The sequence below is a fragment of the Dipodomys spectabilis genome, unplaced genomic scaffold (genome assembly GCF_019054845.1).
Source record: "Dipodomys spectabilis isolate Male_0828 unplaced genomic scaffold, ASM1905484v1 ptg000599l, whole genome shotgun sequence".
Taxonomy (NCBI): domain Eukaryota; kingdom Metazoa; phylum Chordata; class Mammalia; order Rodentia; family Heteromyidae; genus Dipodomys; species Dipodomys spectabilis.
This window is the reverse complement of record NW_024871276.1, coordinates 1,562,748-1,589,836: the sequence shown is the minus strand read 5'-3', so window position 1 is coordinate 1,589,836 and position 27,089 is coordinate 1,562,748. Positions and strand designations below refer to the sequence as shown.

Sequence of the window (27,089 nt, the reverse complement as noted above, 5' to 3'; positions counted from 1 at the left end):
CTACTTAGTTTGATCATCCTCTAAAATAGTGCCTGGCTCATAGCAGATGTTCAATAAATACTAGCTGAATAATACACTGAATTACAATCTCCACTCAGGCCCTCAGCTTCAGTAGGTCAAATATATCCACTGACAGAGGACACTGAGGCACTTTGTGCTATTTAACAAAAATGCCTACAACTATATGCACTATAAAATTAATAACTTGACATTGGAGAGGTGCTGTGAGGTTCAGTGCCTGGCAAGGGCTGCTCAGCTGCTTCACAACAGCACCTAATTGTTGTGTCCTCCAGAGGGGACAACACTGCCTTCCTTTGGCTTGAACTTGGGACTAGAGCCTGGACACTGTCCCTCAGATTTTCTTTTTTTTTCTTTTTCTCAAGGCTAGCACTCTACCAATTGAGCCACAGCTCTATTTCCAGCTTTGTGTGTGTGTGTGGTTAATTGGAAGTAAGAGTCTGGTAGACTTCCCTACTTGGGCTGGCTTCAAACCACAATCCTCAGATCTTAGCCTCATAAGTGACTAGGATTACAGGCATGAGCCCACCAGCACCCAGCTTCTACCCTGGCAATACCTCACAATGGGGATCAAATTTTAACACGCAACCCCCCTGGCACTCATGCATCCATAGGAACCTGAGATTACGCACAGATGCAGTAGGAAGGGGAAAAAGCATTATCAAACAACAAGTCATTGTAGAGAAGCTAAACAGTACATAAAAGCACAAGGAAGGAAACAAAAAAAAAAAGTCAGTCACTTGACCAGCCAGGCATGAGTGGCTCAAGCCTATAATCTTAGCCACTCAAAAGGGTAAGATCCAAAGGAAGATGCTTTAAGCCAGCCTGGGCAGAAAATTCCTTGAAACTCCATCTCCAAAATAAGAAGCAGAAAATCAGGGCTAGAAAATGTGGCTCGAGTGGTACACAACACAGACCCTGAGTTCAAATCCCAGTATGGGGGTGGGGGGGAATCACCCATCAGAGTTTGTTATGATGAAAAGTATCTTTAAAGTATTTTTGTGTGTAAAGGAACACAAACCATACTGGTCGCCATGGTTACGTCCGAGGAAGGGAGAAAAACTTTCTGCCAGGGGCCAGTGGTTCACAAGCCTGTAATCCTAGCTACTCAGGAGGCTGAGATCTGAGAATCGCAGTTCAAAGCCAGCCTGGGCAGGAAAGTCCAGGAGACTCTTTGTTTTCAATAAACCATTCAGAAAACCGGAAGTGGTGCTGTAGCTCAAGTGGTAGAGCGCAGGCCTTGAGCTGAAGAGCTGAGGGACAGCACCCAGAGTTCAGGCCTTGAGCTGAAGAGCTGACGGACAGCACCCAGAGTTCAGGCCCCACGACAAAAAGAAAGAAAGATAAACTTTTTTTTTTACATGAACCATTTGTAGCATTTGAAGTATCCTAACACCTCCGTTATCTTATGCAATTAAACAGAACGGCTCAACTATTATGAACTAGTAACTGATAAGAAGTAAAATGGATGATGGAGCTTGATTCTCTGGGAATTGAGCACTGCTGAGAAGCATCATGCGATTTCTACCCTCAGTGGGTGTGCTCATCACGCACATATGCGGGAACTCCTTGAAGGAAGCGGACTTTGGGGGTCTCATATAGTTTGCATGTTCAATCGCTCCTCCTGTTCATTATCCTAGGAGATCACTTCGATGGCAAATCGGAGATCTTTTCCAAAGCCAGAAAAGCCGTGATCTTGGCCTCCGTCCCCCTCTCCCCGCTCCGCCCCTTACAAATCCAACCAGACCCAGCGCGAATAGAACCTTTTTTTTTTTGCCGCTTTGTGTACCTCCAGCCGACAGGGGGTGATAGAGGCTGCGGCGGAGCCCGCGGCCTGGGCCGCCGGCCGCTCTCGACGCGCCCTTCTTGACGTAGACGTTGGGGGCGGGGCCTCGCCGTGCGCGGTGACTGGTGGCGGCACTGGCGGCAGCTGGAGGCGTAATAGTGTGGGCGGCGGGGACGGAGAAGTTCGGAGGCGGCGGCGGCTCCCGCGGATCCTCCGGCGCGACGATTTGGACGGCAGGAGCGAGCCCCGGGCTTGTCGCTCACCATGCCGACGGTGGAGGAGCTGTACCGCAACTACGGCATCCTCGCCGATGCCACGGAACAAGTGGGCCAGGTGAGTGTCCCCCCCCCCCCCCCCGGTCCCGCGGCCTGTAGGGCCCGGCGCGCTCCCCGGGCGGGGCGCGGGCTCCCCGCCGACCCGGGTCGCGCCGTCGGCGCGGACGCTCCTCTCCCCCCCCCCCCCACCCCCCGCCCCGGGCTCCACCGACGAGGGCGCGGGCTCCCCGGGCCTCTCCCCACGCCACCCCGACTTGCGTGCCTTCTCTCCCCGGCGTGGATCCTGAGCTGAAATAACCCCTTCCCCACTCAGGTCGGCTCGCTTCGCCCTGCAGCGCTCTCTGAAGACTTGCTTTTCTTTTTCCCACCACGCCAGGCCCTTGAAGATGAGGTTCAAAGTTGGTTTTGGTTTTGTTTTTTTTGTTTTTTGTTTTTTCCTTCCCCTAAGAAGTTATTTAACCCAAAACAAAAACAACGAAATGTCTTGTTGGAGGCAGAAGTGGCGATTAATTTAAGATTTGTTGGGAGACAGAAGATGAAAGCGGGGAGAAAGAAACCAGCAGGGAGCTACTTTTCGTCCAGACTTGAGTTTAATAATAAGCTCAAATAAATCTAATAAACTTTAATTTTCATTTATCCGGCATCTATGTGGAGCGTCTCTTGCGACCCGGGCGCTGTGTGTCGGGGACGCTGGGACCTGGAAGATGAGGATAGAAAAGGCTCCTGTTCTCCCGGGATGTAGCGGTGCCGGGGTGGCGAAAACAGAACAGCGGCACACCAGTAAATAAAATTTTTAAAAAGATAGGATTGGTTTTGTTCATGGAAAACAACAACTACAACCTTTGGGAAGAAAGGAACCCAAGCCTTGGCCCCAAGTGAAATGGTTTGGGAAAGACCATTGTTTTTGTTTTTTTCTTTTCTTTAGTTTAAGGGTACTGGAGCACATTGAACTTGAGTTGATACTTGGTCAGATGAATGTGTTTTGGGGAAAAGGAACCAGGTTTTATCATGGAGGCAATATTAATCTATTTGCAAATTACACCCCATGTCTTTCAATGCTTAGACAGTTTCATGATCTTTCTTCCTCCTACATATCACAAAGAATGTAGAAAGTAAGCAAAACGGTGGTGAGGTGTTAGACCCCTTCCAGCCCCTCCCCACCCCCCACTCCCGCACTTTTTTGTTTTTTACCAGATGTACTTAGGTCAAGTTGGAGCATCCTAGGTTTAGAGAAAAAATAATAGTACATTAGGGTCTTTTTGTAGCTTAACCTAGAGTTATAAATATACCACCTTTAAATGGTCTTCCTTCCCAGCTTGTTTCCATTTCTGTAGAGAATTTTACTGTTGCCAGAAATGTGTTTAGAATGTTAGCCTGGTTATAAAGGAGGAAATTTCTGCCCAGTAAAACAAAATGGGGAAAATTGGGGTCAATCAGAGTTTGAATTTGTTGTTGCTCCTAGAAAAACTAGTAGTGAACATGCTCTGGAACCTAGTATGTCTCGTTTGTGGTTGAGTTGGAGGAAGAGCATAGCAAATTGTCCTACCCAAAGTTGATTTTTACACCTTGACAAGAGATGAGTAAAGCTAGATTAGAATTTTCTAGAAAGGAAAACTGAAACTATAATGCTCTCTCAGCCCCTACTCCCTTCCCCCATTTTTAGAATAGGAAAATAATTGACAACTACCTACTTAAGAGTATCTAGGGGCAAATAGAAGACAACGTGGAAGTTATATACGGGTTGGTTATCCCTTATCTGAAATGCCTGGGACCAGAAATGTTCAGATTTTTTGGTCTAGGTATTTGCATAGATACAGGTTGGACATACAAAAATACAAGTCAGACTCCTGGTGACTCACATCTGTAATCCTAGATACTCAGGAAGCTGAGATCTGAGGACCTTGTTTCAAAGCCAGCCCAGGCAGGCAAGTTGGAGAGACTATCTCCAATTAACCATCTCCCGCCCCCCCCCCCCCCCCAAAAAAAGCATCAAATGTGGAGCTGTGGCTCCCAGTGGTAAGAGTGCTAGCCTTGAGCAAAAAAGCTCAGAGACAGTGCCCACGCCCTGAGTTCAAGCCCCTAGTCAGGCACACACAAAAAAATCCAAAGTGCTCCAAAATGTTACTCAGATTTCCCTCTTAAGTCATCTTTAATTTTAAAAGCCAGATTGAATTGAGTGCTCTCCCCTATGAGATCATCAAAAATGCCAATTTAGGAAGAGTTCTTAAGAGACAAGTTTATGAATAAAAAGGAAAAGAGACTTTTTTTTGGGGGGGGGGGGGGGTCCGGTTGTAGGGCCTGAACTCTGGGCCTGGGCGCTGTCCCTCAGCTCTTCAGCTCAAGGCTAGCGCTCTACCACTTGAGCCACAGTGCCACTTCCAGCTTTTGAAATTTTGCTTATGTGGTGTTGAGGAATCCAACCCAGGGCCTCACTCATACAAGGCAAGCGCTCTACCACTAAGCCACCTTCCCAGCCCTGAGACCTGGTTTTCCAAACCATAATGAAGACCCCCTCCCCTAGTCTCATTTAGTAAGTACAATTTTCTGACCACATTGCAGGTCAGACTTTGCTGGGCAGTAGAGTGGAGCATGATTCCCTATAGGTAGTGGTTGATTAATTCCTTTATGACACTGTTCACTACTGTAGGAGAATTATAGACACACAAAGGTTTCTGGATCTGGCAAACAATAATACCTACTAATTCTTATCTGTTGTGGAATATTTCTTCCCTTTTAGAGAAAATACATAAAACTTCTTACCAAAAACAGATGGTGGATTTTAGGCTATTCCTTTTGACTTATTTAACAAAGACAAAACTCCTTTAGTAAAGAGGATATCATTCAACATTTTAAGGAGAAGGGAAATCTGTACAATTTTTGATCTAGCAAAGCCTGATTTTCATTTTATCTTGTAAAATTTGCCAACCAAGTTTACTAGAAGATGCCTATTTGGATACTTCTGAGGCTACATTTGAGTTTGGCAATCTTAGATGAGTACCCCAGTTGTTCAGGTTGCTGCTACTGCAAACCACCAGCTGCCCACTGTTGTCAACTGTCCTTTCCGAGCAGTGCCCTCAGAACATGAAAGGGAAAACACAGGTCCCCTGAGGTTTCATTAGCTAATTTCCCTCACGCAGATCCCCAACTAAAATACATCACTGTACTGGAGGAGAAAGAAAGTAGTACTAAACGTTATTTGGTATATTTTACTCTGGTGTACCTATTCTCTCTGTTACTTAAATTAAGTCACTGTGATGACAGAAAATAGCACTTCTATTTTGTTTTCTAGTTAAAACTGCAAGTAAGAACTACTGTTGCCTGGTGCTGGTGGTTCATGCCTGTAATTCTAGCCATTCAAGAGGCTGAGATCTGAGGATTGCAGTTCAAAGTCACCCCAGTCAGAAAAGACTCCATGAGACTCTTGTCTCCAATTAGCCACTCAAAAAATGGAAGTGGAGCTTTGGCTTAAAGTAGTAAAGTGCTAGCCTTGAGCAAAAGAGCTCAGGGATAGCACCCAGGCCCTGAACAGCCCCACAACCACTAACAGCAACAACAACAAAAAAAAAAACCATTGTACTTCAGTGAAATCTTGTTTTGAAAAAGTCTTTTCCCTATGCTGTAAGCAAAAGATAAATCATAGAGCAGACAAGAAAGAATTATTATTTATTTTGCATTACATAAAGGGTAAGTGTTAGTAATAGTTGCTAAATTATTTGGTGAAACTGGTGGCCTACCAGTGGTAGAAACTCTTGAATTCAGGTTTGAAACTATCGAAATATGTTTCATTTTCCAGCCTCTTGTTGTGTTTGCCATACTATATTCAGTTTAGATGCCTGTGCCCTCAGCACTTGTGTTTAGGACCTAAATTTTACCTTTGAAGGTCCTAGATCTGACAAGGGGTTTTGTTTTGTTTTGCTCTTAAATACTTAGCTCACATCATGAATATGAAAGACTCCAAATAAAGAAGGTTAGTATCAGACAAATATGATGACTTTTGAACAAGAACAACTGTGTTTAGGTTTTAAATCTGCTATATAACTTGTTCTGTGGCCCTAGGCAAATCATTTCACACACACACACAGAGAGAGAGAGAGAGAGAGAGAAAAGTAAAGGTAGTAGCACTTATTGTCAGATATGTAGACATTGCATCACTTGGTCCCTTGCAGACTTTCAATAAATGTTACTAATAACTCCTTTATTTTTCTCCAATTTTGTTTCAAGGAGAATTTTTCCACTTTAAATAATATAAGGTGTTTGTGATGTCTTTAAGTTGGAAGGAAATTTAGATTTGTGATAGTCTGCAGAAAGTAAGGATGCCAAAACTGTTCTACACCAACTTTATAAAGTCTGCCTAGAACCTCTGAGACAAACCACAGGAATGCAAAGTGGTAGAAAAATCAGCTGGTTTTTTTTTAACCTTTTCACTGAAAATACAGAATTCACTTTGAGTAATAATTCCTGAAGACTGATGCTATGTATGCATTTTTTGAGGGAACTAACCTTATTTGTGGAAAGTTCCATTAGGAGTTACTATTCTGTTTAGCATTAAATTAAGATTCAGTATTGTCCATGAAAATATGAACAACAAAATTTAGTAAGTTTTAGTCGCTCTACAAATTCCCTTCTTTGTTAATGTGTGGTCTTGTTGTATAGCTCAACCCCAAACCCCTCTGCTGCCTCTGCGTCTTAGGGCTTAGAATGAGAACACATTTGGTATCAAGATTATAGTTTCTAAGGGGTTTTTAATTTTATTCATTTGCTTATTTTTTATGGGTGTGGCAGTATTAGTGTTGAAACTGAGTTTTGAGCTCAGACTAGCTTTTTTCACTCAAACCTCAAACCTGAGATCTTAGTCCCTTAGCTGGGACTATAGGCAGAAGCCATCAACACTCAGTTGAAGGGGCATTTATTAAAAGTTCTTCTGGGTGCCCGTGGCTTAACACCTGTAATCCTAACTACTTAGGAAGCTGAGATCTGAGGATCCAGGTTGGAGTGCAGCTGCTGGGCAGCAAAAAACATCTGAGAGACTCTTATCTCCAGTTAATCACAAAAAAGGTGGGAAGTGGAGCTGTGACTCAAGTGATGGCTAGCCTTGAGCAAAAACAGTTCAGGAACTGTGCTTACGCCCTAAATTCAAACCCCCAGGACCAGCTCACTTGTAGGTTTTGTTCATACATTTACAGAAGATACATGTGTGTTATTATTCTATATTATTGTCATCAGTTTAACCAAGTAGTTTAATGAAAGGACTAATTTAGAGGCAACGACAAGAGTTGGGAAATTTTGAATATCAGAGAATACGATTTTTTTTAAGAAAACGAATGGAGGGAAGAACTAGGAGAGAGTGAAGGAAGGGGTGACATTGTCCGAAGAAAAAAAATTGTACTCATTACCTGACTTAGGAAGCAGTTATCCCTCTGTGTTTCACCTTTATTAACAACAATTTAAAGCAGAAATAAGGTAAACATAGTTTTGAATGCTTTATTCTAATACATGGCTTTAGAATCTGTTATTCCAGTCAACTGGATATATAGAAAAAATTATCATTTTTCATATTCTGATATGTGGAGCAAATTCATCTGTACTTCCTAACCCTTCCTGAATTTAATAATTTCAGAAATCTGTTCCTCCACCTCCTTCAGGGAGCTCATTGGGAACAGGTACCATTTTTTATGGGGTAGGTTGTAAGACAGAATCTTGTAATGTAGCCTATTCTACCACAGCCTCCCTAATGCTAAGTTCACAGGCATGTGACACTAGGCTCAGTTTATGATTGAAACACATTTTATGATTAAATAAATGCAACCATTTTTTTGGGAATTCTACAGTATTCATTACTATTTTTAAGCATGGTGCAGTTACAAGTTAAATTATTTCTACAATGAAGTAATATAGTCGCCTTAACAACTTGTGTTTTTGCTTGTTTCATTCTTTAGCATAAAGATGCCTATCAAGTGATACTGGATGGTGTGAAAGGTGGTACCAAGGAAAAACGATTAGCGGCTCAATTTATTCCAAAATTCTTTAAGCATTTTCCAGAATTGGCTGACTCTGCTATAAATGCACAGCTAGACCTCTGTGAGGATGAAGATGTGTCAGTAAGTTTACATTTGACACTTTTAGCAAGTTTTCAAGTTTTTCTGTGAATGGGTAATATAACTAAAGTAATAGTCATGTATGTGCACACTAAAACCTGTCAGTGCAGAGTAATCAAATCACAACCCAGGCTGGCATGCATCACACTAAGGCTTAAATCTCCTTTTGAGAACACCTCCTTTTATTTGTGGAAAATGCCTGGAATTGCAAAACGCTTTTTTTGGTTATTCGTTATCTACTTTTTAAGCTGGGCTGTGGCTGACTATGTGAAACTGGACTGTTAGTATAGTTTTAATACCAGGTACATTTTGCATGGCAGAAAAATAATTAGTCCTATATTAATTGTAAGACCATTGGAATAAAAAGAGATCATTTCTCCCTGACATACAATTTACTATTAATATCTGTCTTCTGACAGAATTTTCTAGGATTTTTCAACTGTTGGCTCCTCGCTTTTCAAGTAAAGTCAGTGAGAATCAGAATTGATACAGAATTTGCTAGATAAAAGCCAGGTGTCTCACGTCTATAATAGTACCTACACTAGAGGCTGAGACCTGAGGTTCAAAATCAGCCTGGGGGGGAGGGGGAGGAAGGAGGAGGGCCTGTGAGACGCTGTCTTTGTCAGCAAAAAAAGAAAAGAAAAAAAAAGGCTAGAAGCAAGGCACAACTGGTAGTATTTCAGTCAAACAGGCCAAGAAAGTACAAGACCCTGAGTTCAAATCCCAGAACCAGTTATAAAAATTTAAAAAATAATTTGGTGGTTATAAAGACTGTAAAACCTAGTAGACTAAGGTCAGTATTTGAAATTAATTATAATCATGAGTGTTAAGTGCTCAATACTGAAACATTTAAAACAAATCAGTTCTAGGTCTGACATTGCCAAAGAAGCCATTTTAGAGGAATAAGGCCCAGGAACCATTGTTTCTATATAATTAGTATACTATTAAATTGGAGCAAATTGAGCCAGGCAGAGTAGCACATGTCTATAGTCCCAGCCATTTAGGAAGCTAAAGCAAGAGGATTGCTTGAGCCCACAAATTCATAATAAGAGCCAGTCTGTCTCAAAAAAAAAAAGCAAATTACCTTTTAAACTGCCAAGAATCTTTTTATGTTTTTTTTTTTGTTTTTTTTTTTGGTCGGTCGTGGGGGCTTGAACTCTGGGCTTGGTGGCTGTCCCTGTGCTCTTCAGCGCAAGGCAAGTGCTCTACCACTTGAGCCACAGCGCCACTTCCAGTTTTCTAGTGGTTTATTGGAGATAAGAGTCTAATGGACTTTCCTGCCCAGGCTGGCTTTGAACTGAGATCCTCAGATCTCAGCCTCCTGAGTAGCTAGGATTACAGGTGTGAGCCACTGGCACCCGGCTCTTTTTATGTTTTTTGTAACTTATATACTAGTTACAGTTTCTAGTTTTCTGTAAAAATCAAGTGTGTTTTTAATGACAGTACAATTGAGTTATCTTTGTTAAATCATTCCCAGATTCGACGCCAAGCAATTAAAGAGTTGCCTCAGTTTGCCACTGGAGATAATCTTCCCCGAGTAGCAGATATACTCACCCAGTTATTGCAGACAGGTAAGGTAATCTACTATTATCTTTTTATCTATATATAACTTATCTGAAAATAGTAGCTCTGATTCTGGTTTACTTTTGCATAGGAGATGGGGTGCTGAATGTATTACTAATAGGTTAAACTTCTTTAGTAGTTTGAAGTTTTATGACCTCTGATTCTGTAATTCTGATGTCATTTTAAATCCCTTTATAAAAGCATGTTTGGATTCTCTTGGAAATTCTAATGCATCTTCCCAATTTTCTATCGTGAGGTCATCGTACATCTTCATAGAAAAATTTTTCTGGCATGCCAGATTAGACTCTGTACTCTAATAAGTAAAATGTGTCTTTTGATACTTAAGGGAATTGCTTATGTATCAGTTTCTTGTTATGCAACCTATGAAAAACAGTAATTTTGATATAAGGCAGATAATAGTTTGGATTTACTTTATATTCACTGTGCTACTTTTTCTTTATTCAGATGACTCTGCAGAATTTAACTTAGTGAACAATGCCTTGTTAAGTATATTTAAAATGGATGCAAAAGGTAAGGACAGTTCTTACTCTGAATTGTGACTTATGTCTTAGAAATGTGGGAGATTGACTTTCCTCATTAAGAAAAAACTAAGTCAGGCACCATGCCTGTAATTTTAGCTACTCAGGAAGCTTAAGATCCGAGTCTGGAAAGTCTATGAATCTCTTATCGCTAGTAGTGCCGTAGCTAGGTGGTAGAAAAAAAAAAGACTTTCTGGGGTTTACCTAAAATATTTATGTTATAAAAATTATAAATATTCTGAAAGAACTCTAAGGTGTCTCTATCTTTTCAATAGAAATAGAATAGTTACAAATTTTTCCTTAGAAACCTGCTGGAAAGACTTCTATTGCCACCTAAAGGCAATTCTATTCTCCTAAATAGATTTTATTACTAATGATAAAAGTGGAAAGATGGGTTCAAACCAAGTTTGAACAAAACGTGTGATCACTCTTTATTCAGAGATGTAGAAATTTTAAAACTACTTTTAGACTCTTACCTGTAATACCAGTTACTCAGGAGTATTGCAGTTTGAAGCCAGCCCCAAGCTAGTAGACTCCATTTTAACAAGCCAGGCATGGTAGTACATGTCCCTAATCCCAGCTACATGGGAAGTATAAGTAGGAAGATTATGATCTGGGCAAGTGAGACCCAGCCTGAAAAAGGACATGAAAAGGGCTATACACATAGTTCAAGTGGTAGGCATTTGTCCTACTAGCACAAGGTCTTGAGTTCAAACCCTAGTACCACCAAAGAAAGATATTTCAGCCAACAATATTAATGGCATTCAGGATATACATTAACTTATTTGATTAAAAATAAATAGTATTGGGCTCGGAAGGTGCCTCAGTGGTAGAGGGCTTGTCTTGCATGCAAGAGGCCTGGGGTTCAAGTCCTCAGCACCACATAAGCATAGCAGAAAAAGCCGGAAGTGGCACTATGTCTCAAGTGGTAGAGTACTAGCCTTGAGCTGAAGAGCTGAGGGACAGCACCCAGACCGAGTTCAGGCCCCAAGACCAACAACAACAAAAAAAACTACAAAAAATTTACCTTGTTACTGAATTGTTACAGACAACTGTTTTGTTTTACAGGAACTTTAGGTGGCTTGTTTAGCCAAATACTTCAAGGAGAGGACATTGTTAGAGAACGCGCAATTAAATTCCTTTCTACAAAACTTAAGACTTTACCAGATGAAGTCCTAACAAAGGAAGTAGAGGAGCTTATACTTACAGAATCCAAAAAGGTACATTTCAATTATTATTAAATAGAAATTTCTCTACAACAGTGGAACATCTTTGAGATTGGCAGTATTTATCAGTGTTTTACGTGACTGTGTTTAAAATGATAGGTCCTCAAGAGCTACTGTATACTTCAGGTCTTATAGTTAGCCTTTGGTCACTTAGAATGCCAAATCAGTGTATTGAGACATGTAATCACATTGAGGTCCTTTCCAGTGCATCAAATTTATGTATCCTGGTAGTTCAAAGCCAGCCTGGGAAGTCCATTAGACTCTTACCCAGTACACTATCAGAAAAACTAGAAGTAGAGCTGTGGCTCAAGTGGTGGAGCACTATCCTTAAGCAAAAGAAGCTCAAGGATAGGACCCGCACCCTGAGTTCAAGCCCCAGACTCCCCCAAAAAAGATCCTTTAAGACTATACAAATAACCTGTTTGAGAAAACTGCCTGATTTCTAGTATTCTCTTTTATTTTTCCTAGTCCCCTGGATCATTTCAAAGTGGAAATTTATTATAACTATTTTTTCATCACTGAAGTGGGGGTCTAAAATCATGTTGTTTTTTTGTACTCCCTGCACCCAACATAGTTACAAATGCTGTTTTACAAGCTGTGCACTATTTTTTCTCACCAATTTTAAAATGCCAGAGTTTGAGAATACATTAATTCATTACAATGTTCAATGTTTTCTCTAAAGTAATACCATTAACTGACAAGATTTCTTCACTGAGAGATGAGTTTTTCTCTTGCTAGGATTATTGGAATATTTTATCCATGATCCAGCTAATAATCTCATGGCTGCCAGTCCCTTTGATAAGGGAGCACAATGGCTTAACCCTGCTACAAAAGACTTAAAAGTAAGACTAGCATCCTGTCTCCTATTTTGTGTACAATTTCCTTATTACTGTGAATGAAACTACTTTAAATACAGGAAACCAAACATGGCTTAATAGTTGGCTACATAATTTGCCTATCATTTTTATCACTCTCTAAAGAGCCTCTAATCATTCTGTGAAAATTTTAATGCTATAGGTAACTGTGTATCTGTGCTTTGTACATTAAAAAAAAAATTTAAGAACTAGTTTTTGCCTCCTTGGAGAATGCATGGTTTATCTGAAGGTAGAAGTTTTCATATTTCAGAAAGCATTACTATCAAACTAACACATAAATTTGTCTTTCACATTCAAACAGTAAAAATACTGTTATTCTGAATTGTGTCTCCAGGTCCTAGAAGATGTGACTGGTGAAGAATTTGTTCTGTTCATGAAGATACTGTCTGGGTTAAAAAGTTTACAGACAGTGAGTGGAAGACAGCAACTGGTAGAGCTGGTGGCTGAGCAGGCTGACCTGGAACAGACTTTCAATCCTTCTGATCCTGACTGTGTGGACCGGCTCTTACAGTGCACCCGTCAGGCCGTACCTCTCTTTTCTGTAAGCTCTTCGGTTTATTTACAGAGCTGGTATTTTGATGACTCCCTTTTAACTATGTCTTTCTATAGATTCACTGGAACATTCTCTTCAAACCTTTCCGTTGAAGTATTGGTACAGATGGGGCCAATTGATGGAGACCAGGTGGAGGGTTTGAAAGACCTCAGAGTGGCAACAAGTTTCTTGAAATCTTGGATAGAGGCTTTTTAGAAGTCATGGGAACTTTGTATTTTGTCTCTGGCTTTCTGCTTCCCTTGACCATGAGTCTTGTGGGATGTGCATACCTTAGCTTGAAAAACATAAACTCTTTTTGAGAAATGTGGAATATGAGAATCCAACAATCCAGCAAGTGTCCTCTAAATTTGATTTGAGAATCAAAGAAGAGTTCAGAGGTGTGGAGATGTTTCAGTACCCCTGCAACCTTCCAACAAAGTCTCCAGGCTATTTCTGGGGTTCCCTGGCATAATTATTTGTAGGGGCACCACTTGATATACTATATTTAGCACTTTAATATTTCAGGAAATACTTTTTCTTATTTTGGAGTTGTTTTGTTTTTTGTTTTTGGTCGGTCATGGGGCTTGAACCCTGGGCCTAAGTGCTGTCCCTCAGCTCTTCAGCTCAAAGCTAGCACTCTCCCACTTCAGCCACAGGACCACTTCTGGCTTTCTCGTGGTTTATTGGAGATAAAACTTGGGCTGGCTTTGAACTGTGATCCTTAGATCTCAGACTCCTGAGTAGCTAGGATTACAGGCGTGAGCCACCAGTGTCCAGCAAGGGTTTTGTCAGTGATTTTTGGATTTTTGGATTTTTATTCTTACTTATTTTTTACAGAAAAATGTCCATTCCACAAGATTTGTGACATACTTCTGTGAGCAGGTGCTCCCTAACCTCAGTACCTTGACTACCCCAGTAGAGGGGCTCGATATACAGTTAGAGGTAAGAGAAAATCCCTTTCAGCACTGAAAAGCGTTCATTCATGCATGTGAACCAAAATGTAAACCACTAACTTAGCTCTGATTTCTAAGGGGGTAATTTAAGTGTTTGGTAATGTCCAGCCAGCAATCTCCTAGGCCAGGATTAATTACAGAGAGTAATTCGTGGGTTCAGTTCCAGTTTGCTACAGCAGGAAAGCACTACTTTATAGATTTATCATTCATCAGTCTGTACATTGAAACTGGTATTCTCCATAACTTAAGAGGACCAGATTTACAAAATATCCTTTATTCTTGATCATTCAGTAGAATTGATGATTCTCCTTTTTTTCACATCATCCATACATTACATTTATATTTAATATCTCTCTCCTACATTTAATCTGATTTATCTTCATACCCCCAGAATCCAATACAGAGCCTGATGTTGAAAAACATATAGTAACTATTGGAATATAGAAATCCAAGTACCATTTCTTTCTAAGCTCTGTAGGTTAGAGTCTTAGTATATACTAATATATATGCCCTGGGCTCAGCTCATCTGACTGGGACTAGCTAAAACAGGGATGAGCATTCAGAATATTGGCCACTATCTGTTTTAAATTGATTTCTCAAGATTAAGTTTAATAGCAAATGAAAGCCTACCTATGGTAGTAAATGCTAGTAATTCATGCCATTGACAGGTCTTTTCCAGTGTCTCTTTGTAGTACAAGTTCAATTACTAAATGCATTGAATTGTAATTAGTATTATGGTTTTTTAAGATGTAGCAAAAGTAACTTTTCCTTGCTTCTAACAGATACATTAGAAACTGAGATCTGGGTTTCATAATCTGCCCTGGCTCTTTCACATATGCTGTTACTTTTACTAAATCATATATTTATGGATTGCATCTCTTAAGTTTCTTTCTAGCTCGAATTTTATGATCATGTACAGACCTAATTAAAAATAAGCCAAGTCTTAAATAAAACATCATTCAAAAGTAGTAATATTAAATTGTGCATTTTAGGTATTAAAATTGTTGGCAGAGATGAGTTCATTTTGTGGTGACATGGAGAAGTTAGAAACAAATTTAAGAAAACTATTTGACAAGTTATTGGTAAGAATACTTTTTTCTTTCCTTATGTTATAACCAGTATATAGTCCTAACATCTAGTTTACTATCGATTTCTAGATATTGGAGAACCAGCTTTTGAACTTTAGATTACATAATAATTCTAGCACATCTATTTTAGTATTGTAATTTCTTCAGTTGATTTTTTTTTTTCAAGAGTACACTGGACTTATAAAATAGATTTTTCTCATATTCTCGTATCAGAATAATTTTGTATCTGCAAAAGAAATTAGCATTAACTCTTCTTGGTTGTTTTAAATATAATCTCAGAACTGAAGTTGCCATTGCAAAAAGTCATTTGTTCCAGTCCAGCAACTAGGTAGCTGCCTAAGGCAAGGCACTTTAGCAACCAGGAAACAGTGTCTGTCATTCATGTAGTAATTGTGGATAAAATAGGCCATCTGACAAAAACCAGGATCAGCATCACTGAGTGACTTTCTCGTTAATGTGAGCAATTGTATAACACAGCAATAAGCTGTAGGCCCTTTAGCATGAATTAAGTCATCTGAGTCCACTGCTTATCCAGACTTGCATACTTATTGGGGGTGTTATGGAATGTATATTAAATGCCTGTGCGCACCCTGTCACTATACAGGTATTCAGTACTTGAAACAGTCTAGTCAAAGGATGTTTTGAGTCCTTAAGAACATCAACTTTGCTGGATGCCAGTGGCTCACATCTATAATCTAATCTAAACTACTCAGGAGACTGAGATCTGAGTATCACAGTTCAAAGCCAGCCCGGGCAGGAAAGTCCATGAGACTCTTGTCTCCAATTCACCACTAGAAAACTAGAAGTGGTATTGTGTCTCAAAGTGGTAGAGCACTAGCCTTGAGCAAACAAGCTCAGAGACAGTTCCCAGGCCCTGCCTTCAAGCCCCATGACTGATAAAATATAAATAAATAAAAGAACATTAACTTTTGGTTTCACACCTACATAAAGTCCTGATTATAGACTTCCTTTTCCTTTGTGTCTGATGTAGCTACTTTCACATTAATTATTAGCAGGAACTATAGCAGTATAATGAGTGGTGACATAGTAGAGCATTCATACAGTAGATAAAAGAGATCTTTACCTAAGTTTTCCTGTTCATGGTAGTTTTTAATGTGCCTTCTCTTTAAAGCATACTTTACAATTACTTGAGTTTCTGTCTATAGAGGAGAGCAGATTAAAAACATTTCTGTTCTTCTGTTTCTTAGGAGTACATGCCTCTCCCTCCAGAAGAAGCAGAAAATGGGGAGAATGCTGGTAATGAAGAACCCAAGCTACAATTCAGTTACGTGGAATGTTTGTTGTACAGTTTTCACCAGTTGGGCCGAAAGCTTCCTGATTTCTTAACTGCCAAACTGAATGCAGAAAAGCTCAAAGACTTCAAAATCAGGTAATAAATGCTTGAAATGGTTCAGTGTTTGGTGAAGGTTGAAGCTACATGGGTTTTGTTGTTCAACAAGTACATTCTCCCTCACCTACCTTAAACTTTATACAGTGGAATAGAATAGAGGGTTCGTGCATAATAGATAGACGTGCATAAGTATGTTATAGGTGTGACATAGAACTCTTATGAGTGAAATAAACTTCCAAGAAGAATGGACTCTGACTCTTCTCACTTCCTTTATGAACACAGCCTGTATCCCCATCCTGTTCCCGTTCCTAGCCCCTGTTCCTACTTTCCTCATCTGTTCAGTTTAAATAATAATGGAGATGCAAGAATTCAGTGAGACTGAGTGTCTTGCACATAATAAGTATTGATACCTGTTGCCATTATTATCAGTAGTAATAAGATGATCAGTGCTAAAGAAATCAGTATTGGTAGTTTTCATAAAGACACTGTATTGAATTATTCCTTCAACAAATTCACATCCTCTATTTTGAAGCACAAGCCACAGTGTTACCTGTCACTTCCCTAGAAGGAGTACTTTAATCTTTGATGAAATATTAAAGGTATAGTAACATATACCTTTAGTCTTGGACACTTGGGGAGGATAGCCAAGAGGATTGCTTCATCTCAGGAGTTTAAGAACAGTCTAGCAAACACAGCAAGACTATCAACAATTAAAAAATGTTTGATGAGGGGCTGGGAAGGTGGCTCAGTGGTAGAGCACTTGCCTTGCATGCTCGAGGCCCTGGGTTCGATTCCTCAGCACCACCTAAGCAAAAAGAAAAAAGCCGGAAGTGGCGCTGTGGCTCAAGTGGTAGAGCACTAGCCTTGAGCTGAAGAGCTGAGGGACAGCGCCCAGGCCCAGAGTTCAGGCCCCACAACTGGACCCAAAAAAAAAATTTTTTTGATGAAATACTTGAGTAGAAACAGGTAATTTAAGAAGTTACTCTAATTTATTGGTCATGTAGCCAGCCATTTATGTACTAAGGATCATTTTGCTATAGAAGATTGTTTGAACTTAAAAAAAATTGGAATGATAAATTGCTAATTAAGCACTTTTTTATTTAGGCTGCAGTACTTTGCACGGGGCCTTCAGGTTTATATCAGACAGCTTCGCTTAGCTCTCCAGGGAAAAACAGGCGAGGCCTTAAAAACAGAAGAGGTAAGACTATTGGCTCACAGCTCATGAACTGCCAACTCCATATCAGATTATGTAGGCTTATGTTGGGATTTTGTGTTTCGTGTTTTGGGATTTTCATTCTTACTTAATGTTATCAGTCTATATCCCAGTTCTGAAGGAATACTTTGAATTTTCATTATGTCTTAACGGCAGCTTCATTTGATTTCTTTTAAAATAAGTCTGTGTGCATCTATCATTTATACATTTTTAAGTAAATTATTGATGACATGAACATTCCAGCCTGTTGAAGAAACAGATGATTTACTTTCCTTGCTATATCTAGACTTGTGTAGACAAGAAACAAGAGTAAGCATCATCTATAAACCTGACAAGCAATTCTCATATTCTGATTATTTCTAATTATTTTCCCTTTGCAGAACAAAATCAAAGTTGTTGCATTGAAAATAACAAACAACATCAATGTTTTAATCAAGGTAAGTCTTTTCTTTCTTCAACTATTTAGAAAGTGAGTGTAAGGTTTTTCATGTTTTTCTGGTCTGTAATGGTAGGCTTTATGATGAGATGCCATTTCATTCTTAATATTGAACCCTTTTGAAGCTTTATACTTTCGGCAACATTTCAGCAGCTATAATAAAGTCATATTTTATTTAAAAGATTTGTAGAAGGTAAGAGAAGCATCTAACTCTTCCCTGATCTAAAGATAGATTTAGACTCAGATGTTTTAGTGGCTTAACTTCTAGTGGTCCTAATGCTGTTAGGTCTTTTGGACTAGACTGTCAAACTCTGCACTGCTTATTCTTTTGGGGCCTAAACTCTGGGCCTGGGCGCTGTCCCTCAGCTCTTCAGCTCAAGGCTAGCACTCTACCACTGGAGCCACAGCGCCACTTCCGGTTTTTTTTTGTTTTTGCTTATGTGGTCCTGAGGAATCGACCAGGGCCTCATGCATGCAAGGCAAGCGCTCTACCACTGAGCCACCTTCCCAGCCCCTGCACTGCTTACTCTTAACAACATACACATGCTGGGTAGCACATGAAATTTTTTTTGTCTTTTTTTGTAACTTTTCAATGAAATACATTAGGAGCTTTTTGTACTGTAGGTTAGAATTTACCAAATGACTGAGCCCTCCAGTTCTTCCGTTCCTTTCCAAGTGTTTGCCAAGTGTTTACTGTAATGTTACTAACACCTAGAGCACAAAGCTTGACAATTAGAGGGTAGGGGAGGAGTGTGGCTTGTACCAAATCACTAGCAAAAAGCTCAGCCCTGAGGTTCAGCCCTAGTACTAACTTTTTTTTTTGTTGGTCATGGAGCTTGAACTCTGAGCCTGGGCACTATCCCTAAGCTCTTCAGCTCAAGGCTAGCGGGCACTCTGCCACTTCAGCTTTTTCTGTTTATTTGATGCTGAGGAATTGAACCCACGGCCTCATGCATACAAAGCAAGCACTCTACCACTGAGCTACCTTCCTAGCCCCTAAAAACCATTTTGTTTTTTTTTTTAAAAAAAAAAACACTAATAAGGAGTACTGTGTCTTAAAGCTAATAGAAACCTTGTGAAATAATTGCTCTTTTGTCAAGAGACGGAAATATTTCAGAGAACATAACAGTAGTAGAGCACTTGCCTACTTTGTGTGAGGTCCTGGAACAATCCATAAAAAAAACAAAAGGAAGCAAAAGAAACAGCAAGAATAATTGAAGCTTGAAGCTTCCTCGTTTAAAACTAATCAACATCCTTTCTTCTTTTCTTCCCCTCTCTCCATGCTGCTATGAAACCCAGAGCCTCCCACAAAATAGTCTTCAAGATGTGTCTTCCTGCTTCCTACCTTTCTACACTCTCTGGGACTGACAAATATATTAGGAATCTTATTATTTTTTTTTTTTTTCTCTGCAGGATCTCTTCCACATTCCTCCTTCATATAAGAGCACAGTAACATTATCTTGGAAACCTGTACAGAAAGTTGAGATTGGGTAAGAAATGAATTTAAAAAGGATTTGAACGTTATCAAAATTTAAATTTACTGTACGTGAGGGTACATTGTTAAATGATTCAAGAAAATGTTGAAAGCATGACTTAAAATATAAAATCTAATTCTAGTATTTGCCAAACTAATGGGATGTCTCAGGCTTCTTTGTATTTCTGTAGCATAACTTAGATTTCTCTTGACAGTTTTCTTTGGTTTGGTTTGGTTTTGGGTGTTGGGGCAGGGGGAGGGAGTGTGCCGGTCTTGGGGCTTGAACTTTGGGTCTGGGCTCCATTGCTGAGCTTTTTCACTCAAGGCTAGTGATCTACCAATTGAGTCACAGCTCTACTTCTGGCTCATTTTTTCCTGGTTAATTGGAGTCCAGAGTCTGAGTCTCACAGTTTCAAATGACTTTTCTGAATTAGCTTGGAAACTAGATTCTTCTTTTGGGAAATTGAACATATTCTACCAGGAGGTTTAACACCATAAGGTTATAACTGCTCTTACAATATTTTGAAGTTCAGAGTCTGAGTCACTTAATTCCAGTTAACTCTACTCAGGCTGGCTTTGAACTGCAATCCTCATCTCAGCCTCCTGAGTAGCTAGGATTGCAGGTATAAGCCATCGATACCCAGCTTTTTCTGACAGTTTTATAAAATGAGTCATTTACATGTAAATCTCAAGTTTCAGGTTATTTTAAAGCCTTGTAAGTGCCTTCTGACAATGTTATAGTCGTGGTTAATTTGACATGGAACAGTATGTCTTTTTTTTTTTTTTAAATATACTATCCTCTTCAGAATGTCTTTTTACAACTATTATGCAGGTTATCTTGTTGATAGCTCCTGGAACAATAGAATATTAATTGTTGGGTTATTCCTACTGTTATAGGCAAAAGAGAGCCAGTGAAGATACAACTTCAAGTTCACCACCCAAGAAATCTTCAGCTGGACCAAAAAGGGATGCCAGACAGATTTATAATCCTCCCAGTGGAAAATATAGCAGCAATTTGGGCAACTTTAATTATGGTGAGCGTTTCCGTTTGGGTACAAGCAATACGAGAGAAGAGTAGTTAAAGAATAGGTTGTAATTGATTCTAGTTATTAGTTACAGATAGTGTCATTGTTCTACCAAATAACTTTTCTGAATTAGCTTGGACCTAGATTCTTTTGAGAAATTGAATATATTCTACCAGCGTGTTTAACATCTTCAGATTATAAGTGCTTTCATAATAATTTGAGGATTTTTCTTCTATCTAACCTTTCTCAGTACCCAGTTTTATCATTTTACTAACTAATAAGTAATAATGGCACAAGAAACAAAAGTTACAAAATTAACTTTCAGGATATTTCCAAGTTGCCAAGATAGTAAATCAAACAAGAGCAAAACTCAGCTTTTATTGCTGCTAACAAGTTTGCTACAATGAGGAAGTTTTAAAGTTCAGTGAAGGGATTTATCTTGTAAGTTCAGTTTCCTCATTGAAAAGACTTCTTTGAGGAATATTTCTCTAAGACTATAAAAATAACTGACCAAAAGCTGGCATGGTAGTTCATGCCCGTAGTCCCAGTACTGAGAAGGCTGAGGCCACTTTGGACTACAAAATGAGTCTGTCTCTAAAAATAAAAGTGACTGACAAGTGGACACAGGTGACTTGACCTTCCAGTAAACTATCAGTAAGTCATAAATGATGTGCACATGTGCGCACATACACACACAGTACACACATATCTTTTTGCTAGCATTTTGGAAGAGCAAGCAATAATAAAAGCTACACATTTGTATCCTACAGTTATGTGAATCTAAGTGCTTTAAATAATGTGATCAAAAGAAATAACCTAGCTTGGCGCTGGTGCCTCCCACCTGTCATCCTAGCTACTCAGGAGGCTGAGATCTGAGGATCGTTGTTCAAAGTCAGCCAGGGCAGGAAAGTCTGTGAGACGCTTATCTCCAATTAACCACCAGAAAACTGCAAGTTGTGCTGTGGTTCAAGTGGTAGAACCTTGAGCTGAAGAGCTGAGGGGCAGCACCCAGGCCCAGAATTCAGGCCCCATGACCGACCAAAAAAAAAAAAGAAAAGAAATAACCTCTTTTATGCAAATGAAAGGTACATCTTTCACTGATACCATTATTTTGGAATTGAATATTTTCAGTTCTATGTTAAGTATATACATTTTAAAGTTTCACTAATTACTTGGTAATGATATGGTACCAAAATAAAGAACTAAGAAATATAATTACCATAATAATGTCACTTTGAAATATCTGTGTTAAAGGATATATTTAATTGACTGTACTGTGAGTGTATTTGGAAACTTGTCCTATACCTGGTCATCTGTGCTTCAGTATGAACCTGTGCTCCATCCCATTTTACAGTCAGAATGAATTTGTAGAAGATGTAGCCAGTGCTAGTGGCTCATGCCTATAATCCTAGCGCCTCAGGAGGCTAAGATCTGAGGATTGAGGTTCAAAGCCAGCCTGGGCAGGAAAATCCATGAGACTCTCTCCAATTAACTACCAGAAAACCAGAAATTGAACTGTGGCTCAAAGTGGTAGAGTGCTCAGGATTAGCGCCCAGGCCCTGAGTTCAAACGTCACAACAATCAAATAAAAGCATATACCCATTTCACATTTATAAAACTTGTTATTAAAGCTAAAGCTGTCTTTTTGGGGGGGGGGAGGGGTCCGGTCATGGGGCCTGAACTCGGCCTGGGCGCTGTCCCTCAGCACTTCAGCTCAAGGCTAGTGCTCTACCACTTGAGCCACAGCACCACTTCCAGTTTTTTTCTTTTTGCTTCTGTGGTGCTGAGGAATCGAACCCAGGGTCTCATGCATGCAAGGCAAGCACTCTACCACTGAGTCACCTTTCCAGCCCAGCTGTATTTCTTTTGTACCATGAAATCCCAAGCAAGTCCTAAACCCTTGTTCGCTTTTTCGTAGAGCAGAGAGGAGCCTTCAGGGGAAGTAGAGGTGGCCGAGGTTGGGGAACACGAGGAAATCGCAGTCGAGGAAGACTCTATTAAATAAGACATCACGTTCTTCAGCATTGTCATGGCTTAATATACTTAAATTCTACTACTCATTGGATTGCCGGGGATGTCCCTTAAAAAAGACTGCTGCCTTCAGCTAAAAACTTAAATGTTCTTTATACCTTTGTATGTATGCTCTACTTTTGTAATAGACCATGGTTATGTCCAAGGTAAAAACCACAATAATATTTTTGGATGCTTTGTCTGCAGTCTTGACTTGTTTTTGCAGTATCTTCATTATTCAGATTTCATATTGTGAATCTTTTAAACATCTGATTATTTGTTGTTGAAAGCTGTTTGAGTCTAAAGTATAACGTATTCAGGCTAGTTCTGTTATCTGGTAAAAGATAATCAGTTAAAGGGTTACTAACTTTCCTCTCCCCTTTTAGTTTTCTGCCCAGTATATGGAGAAGAGTAATGGTCAATCTTAACATTTTATCTTCATTTGTCTTTAATAAAGCTGCTAGGCAGTGCTGCAGCACCCACCCAATGTCATGAAAATACCAGCTTCCTTAAAATGCAGGGGTAATACTACATCTTTAGGAGGAAGCAATGTGCTCTGCACTGCTTACTCTTCTCCATTGATCGGGGGATATACCTTTGGAATATGTGATCTTATATTTGAATAGAAATGCGTATGTATAATATGCATACACACATAAGCATGTGTGTGTGTGTATGTGCATGCTGTGAAACTTGAGTACACAACAAATCAATATTTGAAATTCCAGGAATGGTAATTCTTTTAAGGCTGAATCCATTATTGAATGGAAAAACCTAGGTTTTTACTCCCAGTAGAGAAGAACTTTGAGTCAGTTGCACTTACATGATAATTGTTATTTAAAACTAAAACAAAGGTTGTATTTCCAGAGATAAACTTGGGAGATCCTTGTTGGTGAAGTACAGCCAGATCTGATGTACATATAGGTTTCTACAGGAAGAGATAGTATAATTTAGGATTTGGAGACTTAAAACCAGGGCTACCCAGGAAAAGTGACTTGATAACATAGTACCTATAAGTAAGGGATGCTCTCTCCGTTTGCTTTTGCCACTTTCAAGAGTTTAACTTCTCAGGTTATTAATTATTGTATAAGTTAGCCATTAGAAACTAGGTTAAAACAACAGATGGGAGGTTTGTGGAGTGTCTAATGTCATGGGCATTTTTAGTAGCATAGACCCTTTTACTCTGCATTTGAATGTTCCTTATTTTTTTGTTCTATAGTTAATCTTCCCTTCCCACGTTTGCTATTCAAATCAAATGCCCAATGACATTTCTAGTAGTTTCATGTATTTTATAAGGAATAGTTTGTGATTCCAGCACAGGTGTCTTTGTTACCATTATTTCTACACTGGGAAAAAAGCAAAAACCCCTTTGTTAGAATTACTGCACGTTTATAGGGCAGACATTTCTAAAAGCTAAAGTGATACAAGTGAGCACAAGAAGTTAGTCAGCTTAACTATGGAATGGTGGCAATAATCCTTAAACATTCCAAAAGACTGAGCTGAACCTAAACTCACTTGTTATCTGAACAGACATAGGAACATGGAATTATCACTTGAAAACTGTGACCTGCTAGTCTGGACCTCAGATAGATGGGCCGATGGCCTAAAGCCATTTCAAGAATAGAAACTACAGCTATGTATATTTGACCATTAAGGGTGATTTTTTTCCTTTACTTTTTTTTTTTCCAAAAAGCGTATTTGTAAACTCAGGCTCACAGGAGTGGCTTGATATTCTCAAGTCTGATTTTGAGTTGACATTTCTTCCTTTACTACTTTGTAGTTTGCCTTCCCTTTCCTAAGGCAATAGTGCACAACTTGGGGTTTTTGCTTCCATTCTTTGAAACTGTCATGCCATGGATGTTCTTTCTTTTGCAAGACACCTGTTTATCAACTTGTTTAAATGTAAATGTTCCCGTATGCTTTTTAAATAAATTTCCTTTTGTAATTTTTGTTTTGTGTCTGGTGTTATAACTTTCTAATTTTTGGATATTTATTAACATTGATTGCTTCTCCTGTGCCTAGCAGTGTGTTAGACCTTGAAAATAAAAGGACAGGCAAAGCCCTTCAAGGAGGATAGTCTTTCTTGAAAAATCACCTCATCTAGATTTTTTATGAGCTTAATAGTCTCAAAAAAAAAAAAAAAGAATTTGGTTCTTTTCATCAAAACATCACACTTGTAACCCCAGCACTTGAGAGTCTGAGATGGAAAGTCATGAGTTCCTAATACATTCCAAGACCTTGTCTTTAAAAAACAAAAAAAATTGGGTTCTTAGCAAATCATGAAATGTTGTTCCCATCCTGAAGTAATAAGCAAAGCAAGTTGGAACTAAGAAAGTTGCCAGCCTTTTTTTACAGTGATTCCTATAAAAACACTAAGACATGTTCAAGTTGGTGTAGACTACAGAGAGACAGTAAGACAGGCCAGCCCAGGGAGTTTACATTTTACTATGTAGCTCTGATGCATTTAATATTAGAATAGTAAGGGCTATGAGGACAGCATTCCAATGTGTAATTAAAGCAAGTTCAGTAACACTAGCCAGACAAAGCTGAATAACTTTTGAGTAAGAAAATGGGTTGTATCAAATCTCTTAGGTTCTTTAGTTCTCTATCTCTAGAACTCCTAAATTCCCAGAACTGCTTATTATAGTATTGGAGAATATTTTCTCTGGGAACATTGTCCCTTCATTCTGCATAATCATTATGTCAGAATAGATTTCACTGTGAAGCCTTGCTTACAGCATGGCCATAGTACCAGTGTACTCCCTTAGCTTTCAGCTTTTTTTTTTTTCTCTCATGTTAGAAACTAGAAGAGGCCAGGCATCAGGGGTTCATGCCTGTAATCCTAGCTACTCAGGAGGCTGAAATCTGAAGATTGTGGTTCAAAGCCAACCCCAGCAGGAAAGTCCGGGAAACTGATCTCTTAATTAACCACCAGGAAACGCGAAGTGGATTTAAGTACTATGGGAACTAAAATTTAATGAAATCTAATCTTCACGAAAATATTAACACTCCCTAAAACCACAAACAAGATTCAGCAAAACTGGTCATTGGACAGCTGATGATAGAAGCCCTACTTAGAATACATACAGTTCCAATATATTATTCCTCTGAGGAAGAACTAGTTGTATCCTATCAAGTGGTAAGAACAACAATGACCCAAACTCATGTCTTCATGAGTTGGAATTTAGTCACAAAAGTAGTATATTGCTTGAGTATAGACGAGAGATAAAACTTAGTGGCTAAAGGCAAGTATGAACAGTCAAAACACTGTTGACCAATGAGACTGTCCTCAAGTGTATTAGCTGCAAGCATTTGGATAAAAGTGGCTGGACAATATGACAAGAAAATTGGAGGATGACTGTCCTGCCATCCTCAGAACAACCCTAGTGTCAGAGACTTCTCAACTGATTTGACACTTGGTCACAGCCACAGTAGTCCTCATGCTTCAGACTTTAGACTTTAACTGTACAAATTTTATAAAGTCATCACAAAGTAACATTGTATTTACCAGTCAGTGTTACAGAATTCAAAGGAAGTAGACATGTTTATAGACAGGAATTTAAGTTGTAATTTGTGACAGACTTGAGAGGAAGCAAAACAAAAGACTGGGAACAGGATAAGTAAAAGCACTCCTAAGTGTTTTGATGTGATATTTAAAACAGTTCAGCAAAAGACTGAAGGAATAATTCATTGCAAGTCAGGATCTATGTGTAGTAGGCAGAAGTCTATGACTCCACTGATCTTGCTCCATAAAATACACAAACATAAATACCTATATATATATATATATATATATATGTATATGCTACTATAAAATAATAAACAATTTTTATTTGTAGACACGAGTAGGCCTCTACACCTAAAAGTAAAATAATGAAAACAAAGAGATGCCATCATTTGCCTCTTCAAAAGACTTTGGTATCCTCTTTATTCTGTTTAAGCTCAGCATTAAATATGCCCAAGTTCTTATAGCCTGAAACCAACTTCACCTGTATACATTTAACTGTTTGTTTTGCCTGAACCATGACCTTTGGACAAGTCTTTCTTCAGTTGGTTAATTGTCCTCTTCTCTATGCACCTGTATGCCCCTTCCTTCACACTATATTTTAATTATTAATGCTGATATCCCATCGTATTGCACACTGCTCAGTGGTCAGATTTCCATACCTAGATACTCTTCACCTATCAGGCAAAATAAGTCATTTAATAAAATGTTCATCACAGACTTTTAATAAAACCACGCACACTTTAAAAACTGAGCATGAAATGGAATCACGTGCTTATGCACTTGTTTTTATTTTCTTGTCACATACTTACTGTAGGGATGTGGTCAGACAATACTCTCATTCAGCTTTTCCCCAAAAAACCAAAAGCATGACAAACCTAAATACAAAATGACATAGAAAGCTAGTAGTGAAATAACTAAAAATAACCCATCTGGCTAGAAAGACTCTATAAAGTAGTTGCTTGTCCAAAGGTTCACTAGAAGGAAGTAGTTCTTTCAGACTTTCATATACAGTACCAAACACCTGAAGCTCTGGTTAAAAGCACTCTGACTCAGCAGGCTACTAGTGGAAGAGGGACAGAAGGCCAGACTCTGAACTTGTACAATAAGCTCCCACATGATGCC

General features: G+C 39.1%; 1 protein-coding gene across 2 annotated transcripts; it reads left to right on the top strand.

Annotated features, from left to right (window-relative positions):
- Positions 1 to 1,862: 1,862 nt before the first annotated feature.
- Positions 1,863 to 24,408, top strand: Api5 (apoptosis inhibitor 5). 2 transcript variants are annotated; one of them, XM_042671085.1, is made up of 14 exons: positions 1,863 to 2,137; positions 8,016 to 8,177; positions 9,652 to 9,745; positions 10,203 to 10,268; positions 11,345 to 11,496; positions 12,712 to 12,918; positions 13,747 to 13,851; positions 14,855 to 14,944; positions 16,159 to 16,340; positions 17,406 to 17,499; positions 17,895 to 17,951; positions 19,364 to 19,440; positions 20,322 to 20,458; positions 22,373 to 24,408. In XM_042671085.1, the coding sequence occupies exons 1-14, from the start codon at positions 2,069 to 2,071 to the stop codon at positions 22,393 to 22,395; spliced, it is 1,515 nt and encodes a 504-aa protein (XP_042527019.1). In that variant the 5' UTR covers positions 1,863 to 2,068; the 3' UTR covers positions 22,396 to 24,408. The 2 variants fall into 2 exon arrangements, with proteins under 2 accessions (XP_042527019.1, XP_042527018.1); XM_042671084.1 differs by having other exon boundaries at positions 22,368 to 24,408.
- Positions 24,409 to 27,089: the final 2,681 nt, after the last annotated feature.

Coding starts and splice junctions, on each gene's coding strand:
- Api5 (XM_042671084.1), top strand. CDS start 2,069: ATGCCGACGGTGGAGGAGCTGTACCGCAACTACGGCATCCTCGCCGAT. Junction 2,138..8,015: donor CCACGGAACAAGTGGGCCAG/GTGAGTGTCCCC, acceptor TTCATTCTTTAG/CATAAAGATGCCTATCAAGT. Junction 19,441..20,321: donor GTACAGAAAGTTGAGATTGG/GTAAGAAATGAA, acceptor CTACTGTTATAG/GCAAAAGAGAGCCAGTGAAG.